General features: G+C 45.9%; 2 protein-coding genes across 4 annotated transcripts in view; both read left to right on the forward strand.

Annotated features, from left to right (window-relative positions):
- PPP1R16B (protein phosphatase 1 regulatory subunit 16B) overlaps nt 1-9,295 on the forward strand; it is a 93,331-nt gene extending 84,036 nt beyond the window's left edge. For all 3 annotated transcript variants that reach the window (XM_026093056.2, XM_064521406.1, XM_064521407.1), the window contains 4 exons: nt 50-125; nt 1,120-1,249; nt 2,040-2,208; nt 2,852-9,295. In XM_026093056.2, the coding sequence (XP_025948841.1) occupies nt 50-125; nt 1,120-1,249; nt 2,040-2,208; nt 2,852-3,373 (897 nt within the window). In that variant the 3' untranslated portion in view covers nt 3,374-9,295. The remainder of the gene's footprint in view (nt 1-49; nt 126-1,119; nt 1,250-2,039; nt 2,209-2,851) is intronic.
- Nucleotides 9,296-10,259: 964 nt separating this feature from the next.
- On the forward strand, nt 10,260-19,076 carry LOC112979109 (protein FAM83D-like). Its single transcript, XM_026093026.2, has 4 exons — nt 10,260-10,795; nt 13,729-13,896; nt 14,864-14,988; nt 15,931-19,076. The coding sequence occupies exons 1-4, from the start codon at nt 10,334-10,336 to the stop codon at nt 16,880-16,882; spliced, it is 1,707 nt and encodes a 568-aa protein (XP_025948811.2). The 5' UTR covers nt 10,260-10,333; the 3' UTR covers nt 16,883-19,076.
- The last annotated feature ends 199 nt before the right edge of the window (nt 19,077-19,275 follow it).

Here is a 19,275-nt window from a genome sequence, read left to right on the forward strand (position 1 = left end):
AACTGCCAAAAATACCACCATCAACTTTGCTTTCCTTCCTTTTCTTTAGATGCAAATGGCTGAGTTGCTTGTATCCCATGGGGCCAGTTTGAGTGCCAGGACATCTTTGGATGAGATGCCAATAGGTGAGTTTAAGCTCATAAGAAACCAAGTTTTTAGAGATTTTTTTTCCCCCCCTAAGCCTGCCAGAGTCTTCAGATGACGCTTTCAAAAGTGTTGAACACTTCATTTTGCAGACATCTTTAGAATCAAAGTTGCAGTGACTTTGACTGGATTAAAGTTTTAAAGTGCCTGATTTGTTCTGGGTACTTCTGAAAGTGCTTTTTCTTGCTCATTAAAAAAAAAAGGGGGGGGGGTTTAAGGTTTTTGTCCTGTGTGTTTGATCCATTCACGTCATCCCTCTATACCTGCAGCCCTAAAACTTGGGTGTCTCTAACTCTACTTTGATACAACAAAATGTGATAAGCTATTTGGGCTTGGAGAGGAAAGAGAAAACACGCAGAAGTCTTGGAACAGGTTGGAAGTGAAAGTGCCAAAGCACTAGTATTTGATCATGTGCATTATAATCTTGTGCTGCATTTCCTATTGGCAAAAGGTTTTCTGAGCCTTAACTGAAAATCTGTACATCCTCATTTTGAAGAATGAAAGTTCTTGTCTTCCTCCCTAACCTGCTCTGCTTTTATCTGCTCTTTATCATTTTGGAGGCTTAAGAAAAGGTGCTTTATTCAGGGGAGCTGCAGTCTGTTTTGGAAATATTTTTCCTCCCATCTTGAAGTATTAAGATAGTGGTCATTATATCTCTTACCCTTTCATGGGTAAAGGCACAGCTTACTGCTAGAGACAGGACAAAACCTGGTTGAATAGCTGGGGCATTGCAAGGTTGCATCCCCGTCACAATCCACAGCTCTTGTTTTCCAATGCTGTTTAGATATCCAAACAAATCTGCCTTGCCTAGCCCCTTCGGAGACAAATGTGTTTAAGCCTGCTCTATTTAAATTCCCTTTCTGTTTATCCTGTCCATTGGAGGCATATATACCAGGAAGGCACAGTTAGTTACATGGCAGCAATGGTACCACATTAAAACAGCCTGACTAATGGCTTCATTTATGTGTGCCTTAGATCTGTGTGAAGAAGAGGAGTTCAAAGTATTACTTCTGGAGCTGAAACATAAACATGATGTGATCATGAAATCTCAGATGAGGCATAAATCCTCCCTGAGCCGAAGGACCTCCAGCACTGGCAGCCGGGGGTAAGTGCATTTTTCCCTGCAGGTTGGCTCTCCAGATACGATTGTGGAGCAGCTTGGGGTCAGCATGCTGAGAACAAGCCTGCCCATCCTTTGGGAATGAAGTCCCTGAAAGGCAGGTGCTGACTTTTAGCTGTTGGAAGCAGAGCTCCCTTGGAGGTGGTGATCCTTTCATCAGCAAGAAATTCTGATTCTCGGGGGGGAAACGTCTCTGCACCACGATGATTTAGGAGGTACTGTGGACAGAGTACCAAGTGGTGGGAGTTTACCTGTTAAACCAGGGATACTTGAGTCTGAGAATCAGTGCTTCAAACTTGAGCTTCTTGGTAGCTTTAATGAAGAAGGTACAGGGAAAGGTGAATGAATAGTAATAGATAATAAGGCTCACAGCCATGATACTGTGTTAGGACAGTCTGTACAAATCTTTATAAAACGTTTACTAGACATCAAAGCAGCAGGTCTCAAGCTGTGGTCTGCAGAGCTCCCTAAACAACCTATGGGCCCTTTGCCTTTACACCTACTCTACTGGTTACGGAGTAGATCCATCAGGTGAGCTGCGTGTGATCTAACCCAGACTTGCAAAACATCTTTTAAAACTCTTTAAAATTCCTCCCACCTTTAATACACATACTAGTGCCTTTGTCTGCTTGGTGTGGGTGCAGAAAGCTACGTTTCTGTCCCGTTCCAATGGGAGATGCTATGGCATGCAAGGAGGATGTGAGAAGAGCTTCGGGGTAAGAGGAAAGCCCGTATCGTGCTTACAGCCTTGGTGCTCCTTCCCCCTCTCCGACAGGAAGGTGGTGAGGAGGGCCAGCCTTTCGGACCGAACAAACCTGTACAGGAAGGAGTGCGAGAAAGAGGCCATCGTCTGGCAGCAGATGGGAGCAGCAGAAGAGCAAAGAAACTCAGGCCTCATTGGAGAAATTGGGGAGACTCGGTCCGACCAAGAGAATACGGACCCCGTAAGGAACCTCTTGTATCCCAGGGGCGTCACAGAGCGGGGCTGGCAGGGGAGGCTGGAAAGCAGGCTGCGTAGCAATGGGTGCTCTGGGACGGGAGGCGGGTGAAAATGTTCTTAAACCTCATCCGTCAGATTTAAGCAAAAGACCAAATTCTCATTTAGTATAAACTAGAATATCGCACTGAAAGGGAAAAACTGTTTTGGATTTACAGCTGCATGAACAGGTTTGAGATGTGGCCCTAATAAGCCAGGAAGTTAGGAAAAAACAGTTGTCTGCTATGACGTATGTATTTCTCTTTACAGTTAACAAATTAGTAATCACAAAAGAATTGGGATCTTGTTTTGAAGTTGTTTTTTAATTCAGTTATTGTCATGTTATATTAACAAACTTTTTATGTTAATGCACACACATACATATGAAAAATTAATTTTTTCCAAGTGACTTCTTCTGAGTTCAAGTTGCCATGTTTCTGGTTGGGGTTCACAGCATGATATGATTCTGGGGATGGGTAAATTCAGTGTTTTTCCTGCAGTTCCTGTCCGCTTGGCAGGCTGTGTATGATTTGGCTTAGGAGTTTGTTGCAGGGATGAACGGTGCTGAGGGGCACGGGAAGATGCTTTTCTTTAATGTTTTCTTGTTACAGAATTCAGTGCTGGAGAACTCTTCCTTCCTTCCTGAGTTAGCAAACAAAAGCACCCAGTGCGACTCGGAAATCCCCCTCCAGAACGGACTCAGGGCGTCTGCCAGCACTTACCAGTACACCTTCTCCAACGGGGACATTTGGAATATGCACACCGACCCCGACAGCAATCCAGGCCACATGCTGCCCTACGGCAACCCGGGGCTCCCTGACACGCAGGAGCTCTGGGGTGCCTACAAGGAGCACAGCCATCAGACGCTCTCCGAACTGAAGCGGCAGCGGGCTGCAGCCAAACTCCTCAATCACCCTTTCCTCAGCACCCACTTTGGCAGCGGCGTGGGAGGCGTAGCCGAGAATGGGAGTGAGGCCAAGTCGCACCTGATCGGATCCAGGACTTCTCCCTACAGCACCAATGGGACCTCAGTGTATTACACAGTGTCCAGTGGTGATCCGCCCCTCTTGAAATTCAAAGCTCCCATGGAGGAAATGGAAGAGAAGGTGCATGGGTGCTGCAGAATTTCCTAGTCTCGCCTGCTACTCACCGCAGAGGAAACCCGACGTGGGCAGGCTGGTTGGATCTATCGCAGAGGCCAGGTTGTTTTGTTGTTTGCATTCCAGGGGGAGAATTTGGTTACGGACATCCTGACTGCGGCAGCCTTGTTCATTTTGAATTGTACTTTACCCTGCCAGTCACTTCCATTGCAGTTAAATGCGTAATGCAGGTGGAGCAAGGCTCGTAGGAGAGGAGTGGATGCACACCAGTATAATGTGAGAAGAGCCACCCTAGTCTTGCTCCCTGGGGAAGAAGGTACGGTGCACTGCTTCCCAATCCTTGGAAAGTCATGAGATGGCTTGGAAAGAAGAAATGGCCTGAATTAAAATCTTTGCATCTGAGCCTCTTGCTGTAAGCCAACAAGCTTCTGGAAGGTGACAGTTCAGACCTAAATTTTCACTCTTGGGTGCAATGCAGGTATCCCTGGAAGGGAGATCAGCGCCCACGCAGGGTTTGCAAGAATGGACTGAGCCATTGTCTGTGCAGCTGGATCCAAAACTTACCAGGGGCTGAGCAATGAGCAAGTGTAGATACTGTGCTTGCTTTAGGAAGTTTGCAAGGTGTTGTCTCCTCGCAGTGACAGCTCACCTTCAAAAACCATGCACTGGCTGGGTCCTGTTCTGCTTATGTAAACCGGTCACTGCAGACTGTCATCAGGTTTTAAGCAGAACCCTTTCTGGAACAGGCGCCACGGAACAGGCTTTAAAACTGATGTTGCAATAAGGGGCCCTGGCAATAGAATTTTACTGCAATAAAATACTGACAAAGGTCTATATTGGGATAAGTAATTTAAAAAACTTATTTGTACTATTTAAACTCTTAATTTGTTAAAACTGGACAGACTTTTGCTGATCTCACTTTCTATTGATTGTTTGTTTACTCTGTATGCTCAGCACAGACACTTGGAGCAGTGTGCTTTGTGTTCTGATTCTCTGGCTTGGGAGGGATGAGGAGAAGGGGCTTGCCTACACTAATCTAGAAATGTCATGAAAGCGTTTCTAATCTCCCTAGATTTTATGATACTTGTGTTAACCTGCATTCTTTGGCTGATAAACAGGTAACTTAAATTGTTGCTTTGGTGGTTGAACATTGCAGCAGGGCAAAGACTGGATTTTTTTTTTTTTTTTAATTCAGCACGGAAGCTGGAAAAACATCAGCAGTGGCTAGTGGCTGTCAGAACAAGGTTTGAAGGCCTCTATATATTGCGTATGTAAGAGAGTCTAACTCCCTTTCTGAGTGAAAGCCATCACCAAGCACCATGCAGTAGTCACAAGGCCTCTGCAAGAGAGAGGTCAGCATGCTAACACCAGTGTTTTAACACAGCTTGCGTTAACCCTCACAGACTGCCTGAAAAATGCTGTCGTGGTGTAGCATGGGATCTTGGCACTGGCTCTTCAGGAAGTCTTTGTATACAAGAGGGAGGTAAAAGGAGTGTGTCCCTTGGGAGACAGCTCAGAGGAACTGGCTGCAGTTGAGTTAACCAGTTGTTATCTACAGAAGTATTTGTAATTCTTCAAACCCTTTTCTGCACAGAGAAGCCATTGCACACACAACTATTTGCCTGCATGAATATGTGTCTTCTTGGGCAGCTTAAATCCCGTGTTCTGGAAACATAAGCCCGTTTTGTATCTATGTAAGCCAAATCTTGCCCACAGCAATGTAGTTGTGCTTCAGCTAAGCAACAGAAAAATGCAGCTTCCACCTATCTTTTAGCTGGCAGTTAGACATCAATATTACTTCCACCCATCTTTTAGCTGGCAACTAGACATCAATATTACACGTTCCTTTGCAGGGAATTCACAAATGTATTTCCTGTCCAGGAATCCTCACATCCTTTCCTTTCTTTTCTAGGCCATAAAAAATTTATTTAGGCTAAAAGGGACTGTTAATTGCCACCCTCCACTCCCCATCAAGTAGAAATATTGTTCCACCCCTAAAGGTCTAGTCAAGGGTGTAATCAGAGAGATGGGAACCTGCAGTCCTATCAGGAAAAGGCAGTGAAGGAGCAAGGAGACCGTTCTCTCCGAAAAGTGTTTCAGGCAGGTCTCTAGAGGGGAATGCCCTCTCTTTAGTTTATGTCACAGCTGAGCTTGGCTGTGAAATTGAGCCTGACTCTGAAGCTGGGTATCATGATGCAGAAATCTGGGCCCCTCCTTTAAAGCTGCTCCTCCAGGCAGCAGAGATGAGTATATGTCACCACAAAACCCAAGTACTTTTGGATCTTTGAGGTTGTTACCAGGTTGACAATTTATTATTTCAAACCCAGAGGATTCAGTTCTCTTCTTTTATCAGTTTTAGGAACAAATTAGAAAATGGTAGCAGCTGGTCAGATTTTTAAATCTTCAGTTGAGTTAAAGGCAGGAGTTTCTCTGCATGTTTTGGAACATTCAGAGAAAGTGAGCCCTCTCTGACACGTACCTAGGTAGCTTGCTTAACGCCTCTGTCCCATCTGACTAATCTCCTGGTTTCTGCTGATCTGTACAAGTTGCCACTCTGTCCTTCCATTATTTGAATACATATATTAAATGAAAATACTTCTTGTATTTTACTGAACCTCAAGGGAATTAAAAAGTCACTCTCTAGTTGAAATAAGTTGGTTTGGTAGCTGGAGACTTTACAGCGTCTAAGGTGGTCTGTGTGTTGTTAAGAGTGGGTCTTGTGACCTTAAAGAAAATTCTTCTGGGATAATATCAGGTGTAGCCTAGGTGTTGCTGAATAAGGGAAGATGATCTTTTGGATGCCTCTCTTCTCCCATGGTGTTGGGGGTAGTCTCTCCAGGTCCTATCCTAATGAGAATTCGGGAGTCATTGTAGCAACCTTTGGTGCTGCCGTCCACTGGGTCATAAGCGGTGCAAAATTTGGGCCCAGCTGATGCTTTCCCTCCCAGGGATAGGAGGAGTCAGGCCGTTTTCCTTCTCAGAGCAATTTTGTGCTATTAAGTATATTGAGTCTTACATATCTCCAAGCAAATGAAGGCAGGCAGTTGAATGCAATCATGTGAGGCAGTTTGAGGCTTGCTTTCCCTGCGAGTAGTTAATATGTTAAAGCTGCATGAAGCCAGTCTGTTTTAGACAAAGAGCTTTCAGTTCATCAGTATTTCACTCTCTTTATTTGTAAAACTCCAGGAATTCATTATTCTAGCTGTGATCTTGAGCAAAGTAACAATTGATTTACGATCAGGAGAAAGATGCTACAGGTTCTAGATTATAAAATATCCCTGTAATTGGACTGTTATATTGTGACTGTAAAATTGGCAGTAATACAGCTCTTCTAGCTTTATCGCTATAAGCTAATGTGCTCTAGCGGTGTCTGATCAAATGTGAACGATTCTTACTCAGAAAGGAGAGTCAGTAACTGATAAATATTCCAGGATATGTTTCACAGCAAAGACAACTAATTATCTACCACTGGCTTTGGGTTGGAAGTTGCATGCGATTAGGATTTCCAAAGATTGCTGAAGACCACCCAAAATGGACTGATGCTTTCCCTGCTTATGTGTGGGTGACATTCTGAATATAACGGTCACTGCCTGTGGGACATCGGCAGGTAATGGTCAGGGAAGGAGTTGACAATTTATGGTGCATGCAGAGTTGTTGGTAGTAGGTCAGGGAGGAGCAATTCTGTAAAATGGATTTAACCTGCCTCTGGTTAAATATTTTATAGAGACAAACAAGCTTTTGGGGGGTATGATGAATGCACAGATACTCTTACATGTGCATTGCAGGAACCTGCATGTTTGCCTATTACAAAATTCAGCACTGTTGTAACTATAGTGCTTTTCATATCCATGCATTTCAAACAAGGCCATCCCAGTGGAAAGTTCTAAGGTAAATAGCAGAAGGCAGTCGCCTGTTTCACTGGAGCTCTTAAAATTGCTAAAAAGCTGTGGAAATTAGAAAAGATGTGATTGGCATATATAGCACTTAGATTATTAGAGAAAGATTTGGGCATTTTATACTATACTCAACCTCTCTGTAAAGATCTCGGTACAGATTCAAGGTCAGATCAGAGTCTTGCTTTTATTAGCTGTTAGCCCAAGATCGTAGTTGTTCATCCAGACCCACTCAAAGATCTGAGAATTTGGACATGGTGACTGTTCCCCTGTTAGGCACTGTAGGCAGATCACCACACAGGAACAACCCTTCTGCTTGAAAAATCTTCTTATATGCTGAAGTCATAGTGTTTCTAGCAAACTAACTGGTTGATGAGAGCAGCTTTACTTTCCATGTTGAAAGACTTTATTGACATGCAAAACAGTGTCTCTCAAACTAGTGTCTCTGCTTTACTGAGCTCCACCAAGGAAGTCCCAGCAGTGAATCCTTAGACATGGGCTTAAGTACGGTTTCTGGGATCTGTTTGGCTTCAGACCTACATCTGTATTTCACATACCAAGTGATGCAATTTTAGCTCAGTTAGTCTCACTTCTGTGGTGCTCCAGGACCTGAAAGCCTTCTCCATTTTGGAAAGAACTGCCTCTAGCTGATGTGATTGCATACTGTCTTGTGGGCATGATGTCCCGTGGTTGAGAAACTCCTGCTAGGGAAGGAGGAGAAGAGCATAGCAGGGAAATAGCAATGACGAATCAGTGCAATACCCAGTAGATGCAGTGAGTTCTTTAGTATACTGAACAGGGGGTTATTTCATGGGGTTGCAGATGAGAGCACTTATCTCCCAAATTTCCATTTGGGAGATTGACTTCTGTGCAGTGTTCTTTTTGATCTAATGTTGGACCTTTGTTTCCCTTGTTTCTTCTAAATGGAAACAAAATCAGCAATACTATGAAATAGGAATATCTTACCAGAGAAAGCAATGGGACTGGTTTCTAGTGAGCCATAGTAGATTAACTGTTGTCTGTTTGCTGGAAGGTGTTCTCCCTCTGGCTGGATATAGCAGTGCCTTATCATATTTGCTAAAAATAGCTCAGTGACTAGTCTCTGAAATGTTTGTGGTGACTATACAATGCTGTTTTGAATTTTAACATTACTTTGCAAAGGGAAAACGATTCACAGCATGTTCTATTTTGCAAATTTTATTTGCTCTTTCATTTCTCTCATGATCCCACTTCTCTCTTCCTATGATACAGAGACAGCAAATGTACAAAGACTTCATCCTAATTTAACAAATCGCATCAGCCAGTCTTGTTACAGCAGTTCTCTGCAGGCAGGGTCCAGAGCACGCTAGTAGTAGCAAGAGCCAGCTTGTTACTTGAGAACACAGTTAATATTTAGTGGGGTTTTTGTTTGTTTTGTTTTGTCTGTGGCCATACAATGGTAGTTCCTGGCTGTTCTTCAGCTTTACATTTTGGCCAAACTGCAGATGGACCTGTCAGGCCTCCTGCGTGATTAGAGTAGGACTGGGATCTTTCGGCAACATCCGCCATGGCAAAATTAGAACTTGGACTATCTTGCTGCATTTCAAGCGTGGAAGCTGTCATAGAGGAGGCAGTGCTCAAGCCACTGGTTCCCAAGCCTACACCCGTACAATTATCTCTACCTGCAGCTGGGGGGAAAAACATAGGGTTTGGGGGCAAACGCAGCCTTAGTATAGCCACTTCTGACTCCTCAGCCTATAGATTGCAGTGTTCGTTTCCCTGTGAGAGGGGTGAGAATGAACTGTAGTGTCTATAACCCTTGTACAGCTATGTTTGACTGCCGCGGATCCAGGATATTTAAAAGTGGTGGCAAGCCCTCTGCAATAATTCATAATTCCATCGATCGGTAGTAAATGATGTACAAATAAAACTTGATGAAACGTATTTTATGTGAAAAAATAATGTAAGAACTGTATATTGTATTAGCAGCTTTGTGTATAAAATGGCATTTTGGCAATCAGAGTCTAATATATTTAAAAATTTTTTTAAAAAGGATATTTGATATTGTATGGAATTGACTTTATTGCTACTGTATGAAAAAGATGGTTTCTTAACGTGTTGAAGCAATGCATAAAATCTTAAACTGTATGTAAATCTCATGCCAAAAGGGTATGTCTGACAGTATTAGCACCTGACTTCAGTGTCTTTAATAGAGATTCAATTTTTTTAATTTAAAAAATATATTAAATTTCTTTTAATAATACCAAAAATGCCCTTAATTCTTATTTATTTACATTTTGGAATATGTGGCATCTTTTCAATGCATCTTTCCACTGTGTGGACTCTGCCTAAGTGTCTTTGCCTCCCACACAACCCTAAGTAGTGCCTGGAAAAGCCTAGAAGAGTAAATCCAGGCCGTCGGTAAGCATAACTGTATTTATTTATTTATTCCTGATAGTTCTTCATGTGGACAAGCAGGGGGGCCAAAGCTGTAGCTGCCCCTTCTGGATTTAGCAGCGTCCGTTGGCGACGTTTTGCCCCGTGTTTGCTGCCGCCCAGGGGGGACAGCGGCAGCTTCGTACAGGGGGGTCACTGAGGCAACGTGCCCCGGGGGTGTCCACCGCCCCCGGGCTGCGGCGCGGAGAGGACCGAGGGCCCCGGGGCTCCGTCCTGCGGCGGGGCCGGGGACGGACAGGCCGGCACAGGCGCCATAGGCCTTACCGCCACCCGAAGGCGCCGCGGCGGAGGCGCGGCCGCTGCAAATGGCCGCCTCCGTGACAGGGCCTCCGCGCTCCGGTGCCGCGCGTGGGGTCTCGGCGGCGCTGCCCCCTCGCCCAGCGCAGCGCGGCGGTCTCCGCCCGGGGCCCCCGCCCGCCCTGAGGCAAGCGGCGGAGGGGAGGGCCCGGCAACGAGGCGGCAGCGAGCGAAGCCCCGGTTAAAGGGCCGCGGGCCGGGCCGGGGCGGGCCGCGTTCAAACGCAGCCAACGAGGGCGGGGGGCGGAGCGCGGCTCCCCCACTGGCGGCGGCGGCGCGGCCCCTGTTTGGATTCAAAGCGCCTATAAAGGCGCTGCGGGCGGCGGCGCGCCGAGCTGGGCCGTGTCGAGCGGGGCGGCGCGGCGCCATGGCCAACGCGTCGCAGTGCCTGGAGGAGGAGGAGGGCGCCGGGCGGTGGCCGCCGCGCTCGCCCGAGCCCTACAGCGAGGCGCAGCGGCTGGCGCTGGAGGAGCTGGTGGCGGGCGGCCCCGCGGCGCTGCGCGCCTTCCTGCGGCGGGAGCAGCTGCCGCCGTTCCTGTCGGAGCCCGAGGTGCAGGCCATCGCGCGGGGCGCCGTGCCGCCCGCCGCCGCCGCGGAGGAGGGCGCGGGCGAGCCCTCGCTCGGCGCCTCGCTGGACGCCTCGTCGCTCACCTACTTCCCCGAGCGCTCGGACGTGGAGCCGCCGGCGCTGGAGCTGGGCTGGCCGGGCTTCGCCAGCGGCGCCTTCCGCGGGCTCACGCGGGTGGAGGCGCACTTCCAGCCGGGCTGCGGCGAGCGCCCCTACGGCTGCAAGGAGGCGGTGCGGCGGCAGATCCGCTCCGCCCGCGAGGTGAGTGCGCGGTGGAGGGCGGACACGGGCCGCGGGGGCCCCGCACGGGCCGCGCCCGCGCAGCCCGCGCTCCCCGTGGCGCTGCCGCAGGCCGCCGGCTCGGGCGCCGCCGGGCCCTTCGCGCGCAGGCCAGGCTGCTGCGCCTGCTTCCACCCCCCCAGCGCTTGTCTCGGAGCTGGTGCCGGTGTTCAGCGGAGGGCTGCCCCCGCCAGGCTCCTTGCTGACGGCTCCGCAAGCCAGGCTCCGTGCCAGAAAGTTTCTACGGTCTGTTAGAGGCCGTCCTTGCGTCATGATGTCTTTTCATGTGAGAGGACTTTATCTACAGGCAAAACCCTGTGACTATAAGCATACTGCCCTTATTCACCTCCTTCCCATCATCTGTTGCCTCAAAGTGGTCTGCAGGCCTCCTCTTAGCAGGACTTCCCCTCTGCAGGAGAGGATTTGGTCTGTTGCAGTGAGCTCTGTAGCTCCTCATGCTACCTGAGTTTGCTGCCTCCAACTGGAGTTGCCGGGCGGGAGCCACCCTTTTCCTTAGCAGCTGTTAGATTGGCTCAGCTTAAACTTTAAAGCATAGCTTCCTCCTGAGGCGCGGTAACCCCGGCTGGGTGCACAGTCTGCGCTTGCGTAGGGCGCGCCTGAATTCCCAGGTCAGCCTAGTCCCTGCTGGCTTCTGCCCAGAGAAGCTTGGGGCACGTGCGAGGAGGACATGAGCGATGGGCCTCTTGCCAGAAACTGGGACAGATGGAAGGCTCTTCTCATAGGTTAATTATTAGGTAGATGAGACCAGTCCGGTGATTCAAGTAAATGCCATGCAAAACATTCGTTTTTCCAAAATGCTGTTCTTGCTTGTAGCATCCTGCCAAAACTCCTTCTCTCACACCAAGCCAACGACCAAACAAGCTGTTCTTGTCGCTACAGCGTATGTCCTTGATCCAGGAAGCTTCTCTGCGGACACAGTCAAGAGACAATTTGACCCCATGCCTATTATAGAATATAAGATGGTCTGCAGCATGGCTCAATCAGTTCTGAGTTCTCAGAGTTAACGTGAGGAAAATTAAAACTCCAGATGCCATTTAGTCTCTTCACAGCTTGCTAAAATGTGTTCAGCCTGAGTGTGTGGGGTGGACCATATCCCTGTCTTGCCTCCACTGTCCTGAATGGCCTATAAAGAAGGATTTTCTCCACTTCCTCTAGGTGGAACTGTGTGCTTTTTTTCATTTTAAGTAAAACTTTATTTCCTTCTCAGCTGATAACTCTGGGATCTGGATTCAAATACCCTGATAATTGAACAGTCATTTGAAAGCAACAGTTTTGCCAAGGGGGTTTAATGTGAATTGTGCACCTATTATCCTGTTGTCAGTGGTTGGTCTTGTCAAGTGTACCTTACTTCTACCTTCCTTTGACGCTCAGCCAGGTGATAGGGTGGAGAAAAGCAGGAGAAACAAAAGCATAAACTAACTTTATCTAGAAATGTCAGCATGTCTCTGTTTTGTAACTGAGGAATCATCCACCCTAGAGCCAATTCCCTAAGGAGCAGGGCACAGGTGTGAATGCAAAGCTTTGCCTGTTCTTGTGGGAAATGTTTCCTCTGAGCACAGGCAATACCGCACACCTTGCTGTTTTGCAATACATATTCACCCTGGGGTGGGTTGCAGCAGAGCGTGTATGCCTTACCATCTGATAAGGGCAGATCCCAGGGACCTGCAGCAGTTGTATAATCGCTCTCCTTGAAGCTGTTCTGGTGGAACAATGGTAGAATACGCCATGAACCCCAGTCCTGTGCGTGTCTGTCTCCGCACAGTCACGGTTTCCCAGTTCGGACGGGCTGGAGTTCTAGCACAGAAGCAGGGCGCAATGTTGTTCCGAGTTAGCTGGAAAGGTTGTTGGTAAATGTATGATTATCGTCCTGTCTTTGGCCCACTGGAAGGCTATCATTCCACCTTAGGACCTACCTGTTTTAGAGGACTCCTTACTGCAAACTTCCAGTGGTATTTCTGCGGGTGAGTGGATGGATGGATGGTTTTCTAGTGAAGGTATTGGAAGGAAACTCAGAAGATACTCCTTCCAGATTCTTACTAGATCTATTCGGTTTATACATTGTCACAAACACTCTCTTACTAATTTATCTCTTGATAATTTATACAGGGAGAGTGGTGCATTCCTATCACAGAGTTTGAAGAGAAAATAGTCCATGTTAGTGAGGTATTTACCTGTGACAGAAAGGGAGGCAAGCTGTAGCATGTGTGCCATGGAAGAATGTCTTGAGAGAACAGTGTGTAGACTGTTGGATGAGACAATTTTTCATGACTCGTATAAGTACCAAAGTACTTGGCCACGATAATACAGGCCTTGGTGAGAGGCAGGGTCTCTTTTATCCTGATGTGGTGGGAGTCGAAGGTCAGTGCTCCAGGCAGAACAGCCCAATGACAGCAACTCCCCTCTTCAGGAAGCTGCTGCCTCTGCTAAGATCTTGTGAACGCACTTAACTGGGGAAATGAGAAAATACATGTGCTACACTACACCTGACATTCCTGACCTCTGGTCTTGTGTCTTCAGTAAGTTTTAGATGAGAAACTCCTTTGCTCTTCTGTAAAAACAGCTGTGAGCTGATCTGTGGGTACAGCCATTATGCATGCACCGTAATCCTTGGCGCATAAGACACTGTCCAGCGCATCTGGGAATGTAGGAATGGAGATGACTTGTCTGGGTTGGTGATTCTGCTAGGACAGCTCCCCAGGTGCTACAAAGAGACCTGGTTGTGGGAGATTATGAAGGAAAGCAGGCTGTGAAAATGTGGAAAAGCAACAGCAGGTGTGAGAAAAAGCTCTTCAGGCTTTGATATCAGCAGGAGAAAATGGCTGGGGGGAGGCAGTGGTCTAGTCTTGCATAGTGTGATATAAAGCTCTTGAACAAGCATTGCCTCTTTTTTGCAGGTAATTGCCCTCGTGATGGATTCCTTCACAGATATTGATATCTTCGGTGACCTCCAGGGTGCCTATAACAACCGTAAAGTCCCAGTCTATATCCTTCTTGACCAGGACTTTCTACCCCATTTCTTGGAAATGTGCAAAAATTTAGGAGTCTGTCCTGAGCAGGAAAGTGTAAGTACAGCATGCTGTGTGTGTGAGGTATTTTGGTTTTGCTTTTTTAGTACAGGTTACACTTATGGACATCAAAGGTAAATACCCTTTTATAAATAAGAGACTTTTCTGACAGACTGAAACATCCTGTCTGCTGTTGAGAACTGAAGTGAAAGTTGTTTGAAAGGTTTCTCTGTGCTCCTGAAGATCAAGGCCAAATATTGCATGGTTTCAGTATCATCTCTAATCCAACACACAAAACTGCTCAGAAACTCAGCAAAAACCATGCAGAAAAGGCATATCTTTCCTTACCTTACACTACCTGTGTGTAGGAGCTACAGCCCTGCTGTGCAGCTCTCCAGTGTGCCGGGTGGAGTGCGGACCTGTGATCAGTGCACACCTGTCCTGAAGAAATGGCATTTTTCAAACATTTAATTTTGCAAGACCTAAGTAGCTTTATTTCTTTGGCTCAAGGAACAGCTTATAAAAGGAAATGACCCTCTAAGAAAAACAAGAGATGTTAAGCTCCAGGGTAGCTTGGCTTTGGTAACATCTCTTTTCTTCCCTAATACATAGTTGTTTTATTTTAGATGAGATGGCAACCATCAGGTGTGAATGATGTGGCACACTTAGTTCCTCTGATTATAAACTGACATGACTGTGTTCTGTCTTGGCTTGGGCAAACTTGTGTTCACCGCAGTGAGAGTTTCTCAAGACTGGGAAGCACTCCTAGCTTCATGTCCAAACTCACAGGCAGCAATTGATTGGAACTGGCTGTTCCCTCCAGGCTAATTCTCCACAGACTCCTAATCTAACGGAAATACAGCGCTGTGTAACTAGTAACACTCACTTGCAGACCAGTATAAGGAAGCTCAAGTCATTCCTCTCTTCCATGGTGTGCCTCGTTGTTTCTGTGTAGAATTGCTAATCGAAACTTTTGGAAGCCAGCTTAAATGTGATGTTTATTTTCTCTTCTTTTCTGAAACAGATGCTAAGAGTTCGAACTCTCACTGGGAACACGTACTACACGAGGTCAGGCGTCAAAATTATTGGGAAAGTCCATGAGAAGTTCATGTTAATTGATGGCATTAGAGTGACAACGGGCTCCTACAGGCAAGTATTGGTGTCCATTAATGCCAGATGAAGCTTTGGAAAGGGGGAATTTCTGAAAGATGGGTAGATTAACTTTGCTGCCTTTCTGGTATTAATAAATACCAATGTCAAGTGGACTACTGAGTCTAAGTGGTACTAACACAAAGGTGGGAATATCTTTGGAAATCTGTGCGCAACTCGTATGTTTGCACAGGGTTAGTGGTATGCGAGTATCCGAAATTCAAATTAATCAACAAAAAAGCTTCAGCGTAGCCAGGTGTCTTGTGTAAGCTGCCCTGTATCTCTGTAGTAATCCCTTTCCATCACCTAATGGTTTAGTTACTTGGACTTGGGGAAGCTAAGGGGTTGGTTTCTTGGAAAGGTTATATTTCAATTGAAAACTAAATCAAGGAATGAAAAAGAGTGTGCTCCTATTCCTGTCTGTGTTAGATAGCGAACCCATATGTTTCATTTGCTTCTGGTCTGACTGAGAATTTTCTGTGGCTGATATTACACTTCTGGCCTAGTCTAGCAGGGGTAAGCTTGCATATCTTCAGGCAAATATCTGTATGCAAATACCGGAAAGGAGAGAAACTCAGCAAATTCCTGCATGTCTTTTGGTTGTGAGACTGACCTGGTAATAGGAGAGCTTGTGGCTGGAGGCTGAACTTTTTGCTTGTCTTGGAACCACGTAAACTAGCTTTGCACAAAGCTGTCAGCTCAGCCCTGAGTGGGGTGTTGGAGGAGTTAGTTACTTATCTTTGCTACAGACATGCTACTGTGTTACTAGCAAAGAATTTGACAATGACTAAATAGGGGTTTCCCTGAAAAAGAGAGAATATTCTACTGATTATATGCAAAACTAATGCAAAACGCTTCTAAGCTGAATCGTGCTATTTCATCTGTAATTGTATGTGTTGAAATACATTAGAGATTAACTGAATCTTGGCTTGTTTTCAATAGTTTCACATGGACTGATGGGAAACTGAACAGCAGTAACTTGCTGCTACTGTCAGGTCAAGTAGTTGAACATTTTGATCTTCAGTTCAGGATTCTTTATGCCCAGTCAAAGCCTATCAGCCCTAAATGGCCATCGAGCTGCAGGAACAGTGGAATATTTGATCACCTGGGGAACAGAACAGAGTTGCCAAAAGAGTACACTGTGGAAAGCAATCTGAGAGCAGAATTTGCCAGATTGTCTAGCACGCCAAAGAAACTGTTGAAAGAAGTAGACCTGGCTGAAGGTACTCTTGGAGGCAAACCTTATGACCTGGGACATTCTTGCATTGCTGAAGAGGAGTGGTTCAGCAATCGAGAGGCCACAGAGGAACAGAAGTGTGCATCAACTCAAACTGGCCCGTGGGAGGAGAAGCCTGTGACTGTGTGTGATGCTGTCACGCAGACCAATGTTGCAACGGTAGAAACTGGTACTCAAACTTCTGTTGCCGCTAGAATAACAGGCACACAAACTTCAGTTCTGTTGAAGACTGCAGTAACGCAGACAAGGGAAGGTGAGTGTGCAGAAACACCCTTGCTTCACAGACAGCAGTCAAAAGAAGGATCTTCTGCATCTGGGAAGTCCGTATCAAATTCTAGTCTGCGATCACTGTCTTCATCATCATCCCAGTGCTCTCGAGCAAGCTCTACCAGCTCACTGTCTTCTCTTCGGTCCATTGAGTATTCTACCAGTCACAGGGCAGAGTATTTCCAAAAACTGCATAAAGAGAGGCAATTTCACTACTCTACTATCAGATCGAAGCTTAGCCACATGGTGGATATCCTATCCCGGAGGGGACGTGTGCCTGAAAACTACATGAGCCAATACACTGGAAGGTGCACTCTAAAACAGAGGCGTGACATCAGTGCCAGCCTGCGTAGCCTCCGAGACGTTTCACTCTTCTCTCTGAATAAATGATGATTGCTCAAGCTGAATGTGGAGCATAAAAACTCTGGTCTTGCTAGTGCAGTTACTTTATACTTACTGCTTCTTAATTCTTCCAATACTTTTTATTTTCATTGATATATGTGTACATGAGTATCACTTTTCAGCACTGTTGTTTTATACTATGCAATTTAAGCACTAAAAAAGACGGTTTTATCTATACCATAAGTGCTTACATGTTCCTCTTGTACGCATTAGTGGTAGACGTTAATTTTAATTCCGGATGTTTAACCCAAAGAGTAAACTTATTAATGGTTTGTAGGATTGCTAATGTTCTGGCTTTTAAGTTATCTAAACCTGGAAAAATCTAAGACAGATGGATCTTGCTCAGAGTGGCTTTGGAAGTTTAGTTTATATCAATGTATACTCATTTTTTCTTTTTATTACTGGGTTTTATTTCTACTTTATCTTTGGCATGAGGGGAAATAATCTAAGTCTCATTTCAGAGAGAAATGAAATGCATTACTCTTCTATTAAAGTGAAGGCTCTATTGGAACAATTGAAGGTTCTTGTGTTCAACTATATCTTTTTTCCATTGTTTAAGCCTTCTGAAATGGACTAAATAGCACTGAGCTAACCAACTCTTCAGTTTAATCATCCTCTTAGGCCTTCTTGTGTGTGCATGTGTGTGTATTCACACAGCTACAGAGGAGGACCTTTAGAAACCAATACCAAGAAATAGCACCTTAGCACTCCGAGATAGCCATACCTATTTTGGGAGAACAGTCATGATTTGATACGTTTCTGGTGTTCAGCCCAAAAAGTGGTGTACATTATATCTGTAAGAACACTGATGGAGAAGATACTGCTGCAACACTTCTTGTGAGTGGGAGAGGAGGAGGTGATATTTGAAGTTCAGTGTTTGAAGGGTAGTGTGCCTTGCTGCAGCATATCCTTTGTACTTTTCTTTTGGGATTACTTCAGAGAAGTTTCTCTTGTGCATCTTGTTACACAGAACTAAAACTTTCGGTCTCAGCTCCTTAAATTGGCTTACAATTCTGGCAAGGTCTGGGAGTGTCTGAACCATTTTGCTTCCAGTAAGACGTGTAAATTTCTTTGGAGTGAACTTAAGAGCAAGACAATCATGAAGGACAGATGATAGCCCCTGCTAAAAAGCAAACTGACAAATGCACCACTAAAATGCTGTGGGTTATCTGTTTGATTATTTTCATACAAGTAATTCTAAAGAGAAAAAAGTTATCTTCAAACGGTGGCATCTGGAGTATTTGGTATTTCCTGCTCTGTGTCCTTTGTCCACTAACAACTTGAGAGAAGCTTCAAAAAGAGTGGACACACAATGGTTTGAGGGACCTATGTGCCTTTGAAAATACTCTGCTGTCAACATTAAATGGATTTCAGGCTGTGTTCCTTCCTACCTTATGGAGACAGATCCCCTAGATGTTTGTTGGCAGTAGTATCTGCATGTGTGTGTGTGTGCTTGATGCATTGCTTTCCCAAGCTGTATGTGGGTCCTCTGAGATGGCTTGTGCTGATATTCCCTGGACTGGCAGTCCAGTATCTTAGTGGCCCAGCAGCCCTTGAATTTGCCAAATCAGATCAGAGCGTGGGAAATGCACACGCCACTTTCAGTATTTGTGTCCAGTAGGTGGCACATTTCAGCTGTCTTTGTGGATAGTCCTGTAAGCAGCAATGAACGTGCAAATGAACAGAAGAACATCGAAAATTTGGCATGGCTGCAATGTAAGTTGTAGATAGCAGCACTTTATTCTACCAACTTCAGCATTTCTATCTGAAATCTGTTGTGACAAAGAGGCTTGGCTACTTTTATAGCCTGGATTTCAAAGTAGGCACTCCTTTCCGATAGCTGTAAGGCAGATGTACAGAAAGGTGCAAGGTGAGATAAAAGCTCTGCTTGCACTTGTTTAAACATATAACATGCTTTCTTGCAAGAAGGCTCCTGGAGCTGAAACACCCTGGGGCAAAGGGAGCTGTGGGGAGGGAGCGAAGGTACAGCTTAGGAGTAAAATTCTCAAAATTAGCTTTGGAAATGTAATGTTCAGCAGTGTCTAAATGTGTCCAAAGCCATCATGAAACACTTGTTTTTCTATGTGCTTTTTAAACTTTTTTATATTGTATGGTTGTTTTGGTACTCTGAAATAGCTTACAAATAAAGAGTCACTTTGCTATGTGGGTTTTTACCCAGTGATTTCTGAGCTTCGTCTTCTATTTATTTAGTGTTTTGACTCCTGGTGACTAACGCAACGCTTCTGCCTTTGGTGATGCTTTTCTGCTGCTCTGGCTGAGCAGCAGGAGCTTGGAAGGAAGTCGCGTGTCCAGAGGCCCCTTTGCCCTTCCTAACCTCGGGAGCGGCCTTTCCATCGGGGGCCGGAGAGCCAGGCGGAGGC

The sequence above is a fragment of the Dromaius novaehollandiae genome, chromosome 16 (assembly GCF_036370855.1).
Source record: "Dromaius novaehollandiae isolate bDroNov1 chromosome 16, bDroNov1.hap1, whole genome shotgun sequence".
Classification (NCBI taxonomy): Eukaryota; Metazoa; Chordata; class Aves; order Casuariiformes; family Dromaiidae; genus Dromaius; species Dromaius novaehollandiae.